Raw genomic sequence first — 11280 nt, 5'->3', positions numbered from 1 at the left:
GTGTGTGTGTGTGTGTGTGCGTGTGTGTGTGTGTGTGTGTGTGCGTGCGTGCGTATGTGCGTGCAATTTTCATTTTCCTACTAGGACTCCATTTTCATATCAGGCGACCCCACGTGGTGTTGCGACCCCTAGGTTGGGAAACGCTGGCCTAATCACTTTGGAGGTGTTTGTCGTTTTGTTTTTTGTTTTTCAAAGAAGCCACGTCCCATGTTTCTATTGTCCTCCTTTATTTCACATTTCAAATGCTGTACACTATAGCTGTGCAGACCTGGGTTCAAATAGTATTAGAAATCAATTCAATTACATTTTCGGCGCTTGATTGATCTTGCCTGGTTTAACAGATTAATAGAATAGTCCCAAAACTGCAAACTCCGCCCATTTGGCACTCTAGGCCAGAACAAACACTCAACATTTTGAACCCAGACGTGTAGCTTTGCAGAGCTCTTTTTTTTTTCAATTGCTTCCACCTTGTGAACACATCAATTATAACAGGACTGTGACATAGAGATCCAAGATTGAATTACTTTACCTACCCTCAGTCCCAACACCTGATTATTACAGGAATAATTACCGTTCATCGTCCTCAATATTACAATTAAAATAAATAAAATCCCATCACACGTTTAGTTTTTTCTCCAAGAAAAGATATGACATAAAATTACACCTCACAAAGTATCTGCACGGTAACACGACCAAGGGAAGCCATTTAAACACAATATTGTATCAAAATGCAGATATATATATATATCTCTATTATAATCATCAACTTCCTACTTACAAAACAAAAAGGACGTTTATATTTTTCTACTTCCACATGCAGTTCTCTCTGATCAAGTTTATTTCTTATTAACTGAACGATTCATTGATTTATTCTATATATATATATATATATATATATGGTTTTCTTTTCCTCTGTGTTTCCCTCTCTAGTGTTGAGGATTGAAGACACAGCAGGAGTTGGAAGAGGGAACCGTATTTCCCCATCATTTGTTGTCATGGCAACCACATCGCATATCGGTCTATCTTCAATCAATGCACTCACCTTTCTCTCTATCACGCACACGCTTTCTCAGACACACACACACACACACACACACACCACACACACCCACACACACCACACACACACACACACACACACACACACACACACCACAACATGTGTACAAACTGTAAATGTGTACATGAGACTGAGTTGCACACTTGTACATACCCACCCACCCACACACCACACACACACCCACACACACCCACACACCCACACACACCACACACACCCACACACCCACACACACCACACACACCCACACACACCACACTCTCTCTCTCATTTATGATATAGAGTACATTTCAAAACACTCTTTCACCGGATCCCTGATACAGGACATGTTTTGCACATTGGCACATCAAAATGTACTGGGTGAAACAGAAGAAAACCATTGACCCTCCCCAATACTCTGGGGTTGCAATGATGCCAGTAGATACATGTACACAGTCAGTCAGTAGTATATTAAATCCAGAAACCACTTTGGCTTCAACTGTCCATCTGTCCAGCTGCCCATCAGTCCAAAGGGAAGGTTTGAAGAGAGAGGATGTGGTTCTCTTTCTTCTATTCTTCTACCACTCCTTCCCCTCAGGCCCTGGAGACATGGACGTGTTCAGTGTTGCTAGCTCTTTCCCATCTTGGCGATCAGCTCGTCACAGATCTTGGTCAGTTCTTCGATCTCTTTGTTCTTTAAGGAAGAGAGACAAAACCAGGAGGTTAGAGTAATTCCGTGTTCATTTCGTCCCCCCCAAAATTGTGACTAAAATATTTGTATAGCCTTTAGCTCAGGGGGCTAACAGGAGACCTCGGTTTGAATCCTGTGTCCGTCACAAATAATGCGTGCACCCTGGGGCATTTATTGACAAAGCGTGATTATCTAGGACTTCATGGTCCCCCCCGTCCATGAAATCTTATCCATTGTGAAAAAAAAGGCTAAACTTATCCGAGATCAGTACCTTCTGCTCAAGAGTTCTCTCCAGTGAGTCCACCTTCATAGTCTCCTTCCTGAGAGAGGCCTGGTACGCTGCTGTCTCCTGACGGGACTTCATCCTCACCTGGGCGATGTCGGAGTTCGCCCTGAGATACACAAACAGGATGTTAGTGTCATGGTGGTCAGAACATACAGGATGTTAGTGTCATGGTGAGAACATACAGGATGTTAGTGTCATGGTCAGAACATACAGGATGTTAGTGTCATGGTGGTCAGAACATACAGGATGTTAGTGTCATGGTCAGAACATACAGGATGTTAGTGTCATGGTGGTCAGAACATACAGGATGTTAGTGTCATGGTCAGAACATACAGGATGTTAGTGTCATGGTGGTCAGAACATACAGGATGTTAGTGTCATGGTGGTCAGAACATACAGGATGTTAGTGTCATGGTGGTCAGAACATACAGGATGTTAGTGTCATGGTCAGAACATACAGGATATTGGTGTCATGGTCAGAACATACAGGATGTTAGTGTCATGGTGGTCAGAACATACAGGATGTTAGTGTCATGGTGGTCAGAACATACAGGATGTTAGTGTCATGGTGGTCAGAACATACAGGATGTTAGTGTCATGGTGGTCAGAACATACAGGATGTTAGTGTCATGGTCAGAACATACAGGATATTGGTGTCATGGTCAGAACATACAGGATGTTAGTGTCATGGTGGTCAGAACATACAGGATGTTAGTGTCATGGTGGTCAGAACATACAGGATGTTAGTGTCATGGTGGTCAGAACATACAGGATGTTAGTGTCATGGTGGTCAGAACATACAGGATGTTAGTGTCATGGTGGTCAGAACATACAGGATGTTAGTGTCATGGTGGTCAGAACATACAGGATGTTAGTGTCATGGTCAGAACATACAGGATATTGGTGTCATGGTCAGAACATACAGGATGTTAGTGTCATGGTGGTCAGAACATACAGGATGTTAGTGTCATGGTGGTCAGAACATACAGGATGTTAGTGTCATGTTGGTCAGAACATACAGGATGTTAGTGTCATGGTGGTCAGAACATACAGGATGTTAGTGTCATGGTAGTCAGAACATACAGGATGTTAGTGTCATGGTGGTCAGAACATACAGGATGTTAGTGTCATGGTAGTCAGAACATACAGGATGTTAGTGTCATGGTGGTCAGAACATACAGGATGTTAGTGTCATGGTGGTCAGAACATACAGGATGTTAGTGTCATGGTGGTCAGAACATACAGGATGTTAGTGTCATGGTAGTCAGAACATACAGGATGTTAGTGTCATGGTCAGAACATACAGGATGTTAGTGTCATGGTGGTCAGAACATACAGGATGTTAGTGTCATGGTCAGAACATACAGGATGTTAGTGTCATGGTCAGAACATACAGGATGTTAGTGTCATGGTGGTCAGAACATACAGGATGTTAGTGTCATGGTGGTCATAACATACAGGATGTTAGTGTCAATGTGGTCAGAACATACAGGATGTTAGTGTCATGGTGGTCAGAACATACAGGATGTTAGTGTCATGGTGGTCAGAACATACAGGATGTTAGTGTCATGGTGGTCAGAACATACAGGATGTTAGTGTCATGGTGGTCAGAACATACAGGATGTTAGTGTCATGGTGGTCAGAACATACAGGATGTTAGTGTCATGGTGGTCAGAACATACAGGATGTTAGTGTCATGGAGATCATCTGATCACCTCTATCAACAACAAGTAACTGGATCACAGTTGGCCGATTGAGATTCTATAATATCTGTGGTTGTCTATATCTTTCTGTTTTTATTTAATTTAGTGTTTTGAGACAATCCACTATAGATGGAGTTTGACTTGACTCGGTTGAATACGTATGAGTTCTAACATGCTTTGAATGTCACGGTGAGTGCAACCAGAGTGTGCGAGGTGCACTCACTTGTCTAGTTTCTCCTCGGCGTGGATCTTCAGGGCCTGGTAACGTTGTTCCTCCTTACGGACCCTGGACAGATACTCCTGAGCGCATTTCTTCAGCACCTCCTCATTCTGAGAGACAGGTAAAGGAGAGAGAAAGAAAGTTTTCACTTGCAAAGATCCTGTTTTGTGATTGGTCTAATTCTGTTGAATGCACAGATTGGAAGTGTTTCTAGATAAGAGCATCTACTATATCACTAGAAGGTATACGGTAAGCAGACATACGTCATCGTCGACATTGATGGACAGCCATTAGCAGTGTGTGCGGTAGTAAGGTTGGTTGGTGTTTGTGTGTGTCTGTGTGTATGTATGTGTCTCTCTGTGTGTACCCACCTTGCGGTAGCCCTCGAGGACGTCCTTCAGCTTCTCGTAACGTCTGAACAGTTCAGCCAGACTCTTCTCTACAGAGTTGAGGTCTGAAAGAGCCTGGTCCTTCTCTATGATCAGCTGCTGGATGGTGTGGTGAGACAGAGACTTATCCTTCTGCTCATCGTCTGGAGGGAGGGAGGAGAGAGATGGAGGGAGGGAGAAGAGAGAGGAGAAAAGACAGAGAGAGAATAGAGAGAGGAGGAGGAGGAGAGAGAGAGAGAGAGAGAGAGAGAGAGAGAGAGAGAGAGGACAGAGTGAGAATAGAAAGAGGAGGAGAGAGCGAGAGAGAGAGAGGAGAGGACAGAGAGAGAATAGAGAGAGAGAGAGAGAGAGCGAGAGAGAGAGAGAGAGAGAGAGAGAGAGAGAGAGAGAGAGAGAGAGAGAGAGAGAGAGAGGAGAGAGGACAGAGAGAGAATAAAGAGAGGATAGACATGAGATGGGAAGGAGGGGGGGATAGAGAGAGGGAGAGAGAGAAAGGATATAGATTAGATTGTATTCCTGGTACTTCACACACAGACACTAACACATTTGCTCATACACATTCTCATACGTAAAAAAGCCCAGCTATAGACACAGACGGACAGACACACACACACACACTTGCTCATATGCATATCAACATACACAACCCACATGCTTACTTACATACACACACACGAACACACACAGATTAGAAATCAATAAAAGCACAGTAGGTTCCAACAGTAGTTAATGATGCCTGCGTTAGGGACATTTTAGCATGAAGGCGATATTGATCAAGCGTGTATTTCTGGTGTGAAGCGTGCAGACAGAACAAACACTGAACGATGAGTGAAATGAACGAGATCCAGACTTCGGGAACGAGCAACACACTGACATTGTAACGTTCCAACCCTATTTAAGCAGTGGTTAATAACGAGTTAGTGGGTTTACAGGCTGGGAGACCAGGGTTATGGTAGAGAAATAAACATTCCGTTCTCTGGCGAACAGAATACATTTTAGAGTGGCCTTTTATATAACAGTGGTGTCTAATTTGACTATGTTTTCTGTCCTCAGCTTATGTAAAGCTTTGAAAGCCTGTTTGCAGATGAAGAGAGAAGTCCCAATGAATGGCACAAGAGTCTAAGGGTATATATGCCTTGGGTTATATGTCTAGGCTTATCTACAGTATGTTAGCAAATGTTGTATACAAAAATACAGTTAAACACAATGTAGGAACCTATTACTGGAGCCATCCAACTCTGTAGAGGGTTTTGTTCCAGCCCAGCAATAACACACCTGATTCAACTTATCAAATCTAGTTGAGTTGATAATCAATTGTGCTTATTGCTGGGCTGGAATCGAAGTCTGCTCAGCCAGTAGATCAGGGATCAGTGGAACAACGTTGACCAACGTTGGTATGCAGTTTTATGTTGTTCATCTGAAATGAGGCTTTAGTAATAACAGACTACTTGTTACTACTCAATTATATATTAATGTTTATACTAACATGTTTAATCTTTACATACCAGTTATCTGTTGTTGTTTACACTAATGTTTAATATTTACATACCAGTTATCTGTTGTTGTTTACACTAATGTCTATTTTTTTGTCTAGTTTTAAGATCTCTAATCTGTTTTCATTTGATTGTCTCTCTCTCTCTCTCTCTCAGTATATCAGCCACGTGAATCCATTGTGCAGCTTACCATATGACATGCATCGCCAACGCAGCCATAGGCCTACAGTATGATGGCATTGCTGGCCTTAAGGGCATCTGTCATCTGAAGCAGAGAATAGCTCAAACTCACACATTGTTTACATGTTGAGCTCTATGTTGTCAATTTAAAACATTAGACAATGTATATGAGGTGAATTATATATCAGATTGTGTACATGCCTTTTAAGTGCTGACATATACAATTGTTTAGTGCAAATCCAACCCTTGTAATGTAGGTACAGTATGACAATAAGGAGATGACAGTCAGGCAACAGGCGATTAGCATTACAGCTAACAGTTAAACTACAGGCGATTAGCATTACAGCTAACAGTTAAACTACAGGAGATTAGCATTACAGAGCATTACAGCTAACATTTAGGCTACAGGAAATGAGCATTACAGCTAACAGTTAAACTACAGGCAATTAGCATTACAGCTAACAGTTAAACTACAGGAGATTAGCATTACAGCTAACATTTAGGCTACAGGAAATGAGCATTACAGCTAACAGTTAAACTACAGGTGATTAGCATTACAGCTAACAGTTAAACTACAGGAGATTAGCATTACAGAGCATTACAGCTAACATTTAGGCTACAGGAAATGAGCATTACAGCTAACAGTTAAATTACTAGCGATTAGCATTACAGCTAACATTTTATGAGGTTCATTTTAATTTATTGAATTAATTTGCTTGAAAAATTATTGCAGTTGTTCCCATCGATAGACAGTACATGGTTGCTCTATATATAACTGACCCTGAATAAGCTAGCGACTGGGCTAACACAGCTAACCTTTTAGGTCAATAATATGCTGTTTTTATTAACATTTTGCTGGCTTTATAATCGTGAGAGTGATTAATTAACTAGTAGCTTGCTAGTTAGTTATACCTAGGTAGCTTACAAGTTTAGTTGACTTTTCTTAAAACAAACCTTATTGTGGCTAGCTACTTCTTGTCCCTCATGCTAGCTTTTACAACCAATTATCACTTCAGAAACATCCCCCACAAAGCCAGCATTGTAGACCATTTCTCCCTTCTCGCTGCAGCTTTAACTCATCTCGAAACAACAGAGAAGCGAGCTGCAAACGTTCTAAAATGGTTTGAAAACCAGCGCACTGCAAACGTTCTAAAATGGTTTGAAAACCAGCGCACTGCAAACGTTCTAAAATGGTTTGAAAACCAGCGCACTGCAAATGTTCTAAAATGTTTTGAAAACCAGCGCACTGCAAACATTCTAAAATGGTTTGAAAATCAGCGCACTGAAAACGTTCTAAAATGGTTTAAAAACCAGCGCACTGCAAACGTTCTAAAATGGTTTGAAAACCAGCGCACTGCAAACATTCTAAAATGGTTTGAAAATCAGCGCACTGAAAACGTTCTAAAATGGTTTAAAAACCAGCGCACTGCAAACATTCTAAAATGGTTTGAAAATCAGCGCACTGCAAATGTTCTAAAATGGTTTAAAAACCAGCGCACTGCAAACGTTCTAAAATGGTTTGAAAACCAGCGCACTGCAAACATTCTAAAATGGTTTGAAAACCAGCGCACTGCAAACATTCTAAAATGGTTTGTGAAACCCAGCGCACTGCAAACGTTCTAAAATGGTTTGAAAACCAGCGCACTGCAAACGTTCTAAAATGGTTTGAAAACCAGCGCACTGCAAACGTTCTAAAATGGTTTGAAAACCAGCGCACTGCAAACGTTCTAAAATGGTTTGAAACCCCGTGGTTGTTTTGTTGTCACGTTTAGTCCTTACTACGGCACTCGGAGGAACAAGGCATTTGATTGGTTTGACGTGTTGCGAGGGTTCACTGATTTACATCAGGTTCCGACCCCTCTTTAGCTGATTTATACCATGAAACTTCCGACGAAGCTATGGTTTAACTAATTAATACTGCCAAGCTCACGTATGATCTCCAAGGACCTATACACACCGAACAGGGACTGTGTGTGTGTGTGTGTGTGTGTGTGTGTGTGTGTGTGTGTGTGTGTGTGTGTGTGTGTGTGTGTGTGTGTTAGGGAGAGAGAGTTAAAGGTTCCTGCTGTGTACTTCAGGGGAAGAAAGAACAAAAAGCGTGAAAGTCTCGCTTATGGAAATCTGGTGTTGTGTAGAAACTAACGAAGGTACACTTTCACCAGTTAGCTCACAGAAAAGTCTGGAAAAAATGAAAGACAACAGAAATGGGAAGATGAATGTCACTTCTATCTCTCTTTTGACAGATGGATGTGATCTGAAGTCACAAACAACTAACAGGGCAGAGTCCTCGATACTCACCTGGCAGCCCTGTTACACAATAGGAGCAGCAGAACACAAAAGAAGGAGTTGTGTTATCAAGCTGGGAGGGCAGCAGGACACATGGGTTGGGAGTCAATCCGTTTCAAATCTAATTTCAATTAAAACGTGTCTCATAAACCAGGTTTCCATCCAATTGGCGACAGATTTTCATACGAATATTCTAAAATCTATACTAATAAAAATGTGCATAGTTTCCCACCAGAGATGAGTTTCCATCAAGTTGACTTATTGCGGATAAAAGTCCGTACCGAATTAAAAAAAATATCAGCTAAATGGGATTCCATATAATTCTACTGAGCTACAGTCATATATTTATTCATTTATTTTGCTCCTTTGCACCCCAGTATCTCTACTTGCACATTCATCTTCTGTACATCTACCATTCCAGTGTTTAATTACTATATTGTAATTACTTCGCCACCATGGCCTATTTATTTCCTTAACTTACCTCATTTGCACTCAATGTATATAGACTTTTTGTTTTCTTTTGTTCTACTGTATTATTGACTGTATCTTTGTTTATTCCATGTGTAACTCTGTGTTGTTGTGTGTGTCGAGCTGCTTTGCTTTATCTTGGCCAGGTCGCAGTTGTAAATGAGAACTTGTTCTCAACTTGCCTACCTGGTTAAATAAAGGTGAAATACATTTTTTTTAAAAGATGTCTTTAAAGTTTACCGAGAATTTAGCTGTTTCCAGCAGTTTATGACCTTGTTTAATCCGACATGTAGGTCTACTTTACTCGCATAAAAAAGGTTGAATGGAAATCGGCCTATCCCATCCATATCATTCAATACCCACTGCACAGGAATGGGAAAAGTACCCAATTAATTCAATTTAATTAATTCATTAAAGCATTTCCATTTCTAGCGTAATTTATTTTACAGACACAAAAAGATCCTGCCTTGTCTCGAGTATTTTGTTTTGTTGACATTTGGAAAGTTTACCGACAAAATGTCTTGTTTTCTGTCGTGATTTTTTCTTTTATCCGACTATACATAAAAAAGGTTGTCGGAAACCTGCTTATAGAGACAAATGTAGGAAAATTATAATTTACAGTTACTTCCTGGATTGACAGAACTGAATGAGAATTGACCCCAACCCTGCAGGACACGTGAGAGAGCAGTAGCCGTGGTAGAACAAAAAAAATGGCGGCTCACTCCTTTTAGCGAGAGTGTCGAGTGTTGTACAGGGTTGGGGTCATTTTCAATTTGGTCCATTTCGTGAAGTAACCTGAAATTCCAATTCTAACTGTTTTCTCATAGAGAAGCATTCTGGACAATTGGAATTGGAATTTCTGTTAAAACTTCCTGGATTGATTGAAGTTGACCCCATATCCCTGACGCAATATGAACAATGGGAATGAAAATCTTATTAAAAAAATAATAATAATAAATTCAGAGCAGAGCTTCAGAAATGTTTCAGAGGTGGAAAGGGAGAAGTGAACGAGAGTAGTGAGATAAAAAGGACAACGAGTAAATCTTTGTTTGATCTGGAAGATAATAATAGCTGGAAAGCGTAGACCATTGAATTATTGTATGTCATACAATACAGAAAAACTGAAAGGTTTTGATGAGCAAGGTGGAAACACACTGTAGCTTGCATCACGTGGATTCATCTTTAAAAATTTACTATTAACATACTGAAAAGGTTGTGAGGAACAACAAACCACATATTGGTATAGCAATCGTGTACTGTATAAAACCCAGGTGCTATGCTGGGGTTGGTAGATTTATGTATGAGAAACTACACAGAGAAACACTCACCAATCATCTGTGCAATGGTCTTCTCATACTCTGCCACGATTCTCCTGTGAGCCACAAACGGCAAAGATTAATTAATTATAAACAGACACATTTTCTAGTGTTTGTTCTTTATCTTTCTTTCTTTATAAATCTAGAATGTTTCTTAAAGGCACACATGAGATCTCAGACAGGAAGTAATGTGTCAAAATACCAATCATGTGCTTTCTTCACAGAGGCAATCACGCACAGTGTTGTCACCCACAAGTGTGAGGTGGACGAGGCTATCTTTAAACCTCCATAAAGATAGCCTCGTCCACCTGTCTAAATCTGCCTTGGCTTTGTTTTCAATGCCACTGACTCCATTTCTCTTTCTCTCTCTCTCTCTCTGTGGCAATGCATTCAGTAAACTATATTAACATGGAAAGTAAACACTTCCATTGTCAAGGTAAACACATAACACCAATGGTCCAACATAAATATACTAGACTGTAAGTATTAAAGTGATAACAATGACAACGAGAATGTTAATCATATTAACTCCCTCTCTCTCCCCCTTCCCTCTGTCTCTGTCTCTCTCCCCCCCTCCCTCTGTCTCTGTCTCTGTCTCCCCCTTCCCTCTCTCTCTCTCTGTCTCCCCCTCCCTCTGACTCTGTCTCTCTCTCTTTTTCTCTCTCTCCCTCTCTCTCTTTCTCTCCCTCTCTCTCTCTCCCACCACCCTCTCTCTCTCTCTCTGTCTCCCCCTCCCTCTCTCTCTCTCTGTCTCCCCCTCCCTCTGTCTCTGTCTCTCTCTCTTTTTATCTCTCTCCCTCTCTCTCTCTCTCTCTCTCTCTCTCTCTCTCTCTCTCTCCCCTTCTCTCTCTCTCCCCCCTCCCTCTGTCTCTGTCTCTCTCTTTCTCTCCCTAACTCTCCCCCCCCCTCTCTCTCTCTCTCTCTTTCTCTCTCTCTCTCTCTCTCTCTCTCTCTCTCTCTCTCTCTCTCTCTCTCACTCCCCCTCCCTCCCTCCACCTTCTCACTCTCTCCCTCACCCCCTCCCTCTCTCTCTCTCTCTCTCTCTCTCTCTCTCTCTCTCTCTCTCTCTCTCTCTCCCTCTCCCTCTCTCCCTCTCTCCCCCTCTCTCTCTCCCCCCTCCCTCTGTCTCTCTCTGTCTCTCTCTCCCTCTCTCTCTCTCTCCCCTTTCTCTGTCTCTCTCTCCCTCCCTCTCTCTCCCCCCTCCCTCTC

At 41.6% G+C, this 11280-nt stretch overlaps 1 protein-coding gene across 7 annotated transcripts in view; it reads right to left on the bottom strand.

The window, feature by feature from the left end:
• Nucleotides 1–205: 205 nt before the first annotated feature.
• Nucleotides 206–11280, bottom strand: part of LOC139367886 (transforming acidic coiled-coil-containing protein 2-like) — a 218145-nt gene continuing 207070 nt past the window's right edge. For all 7 annotated transcript variants that reach the window (XM_071106248.1, XM_071106251.1, XM_071106253.1 and 4 more), the window contains 5 exons: nt 10084–10127; nt 4311–4471; nt 3943–4049; nt 2002–2122; nt 206–1733 (listed from right to left, as the gene is read on the bottom strand). In XM_071106248.1, coding sequence (XP_070962349.1) covers nt 1668–1733; nt 2002–2122; nt 3943–4049; nt 4311–4471; nt 10084–10127 — 499 coding nt within the window. In that variant the 3' untranslated portion in view covers nt 206–1667. The remainder of the gene's footprint in view (nt 1734–2001; nt 2123–3942; nt 4050–4310; nt 4472–10083; nt 10128–11280) is intronic.

Source organism: Oncorhynchus clarkii, chromosome 16 (genome assembly GCF_045791955.1).
Source record: "Oncorhynchus clarkii lewisi isolate Uvic-CL-2024 chromosome 16, UVic_Ocla_1.0, whole genome shotgun sequence".
In the NCBI taxonomy this organism is placed as follows: domain Eukaryota; kingdom Metazoa; phylum Chordata; class Actinopteri; order Salmoniformes; family Salmonidae; genus Oncorhynchus; species Oncorhynchus clarkii.
Note: the sequence above shows the minus strand (reverse complement) of the source record. Positions and strands in the feature narration are given on the sequence as shown.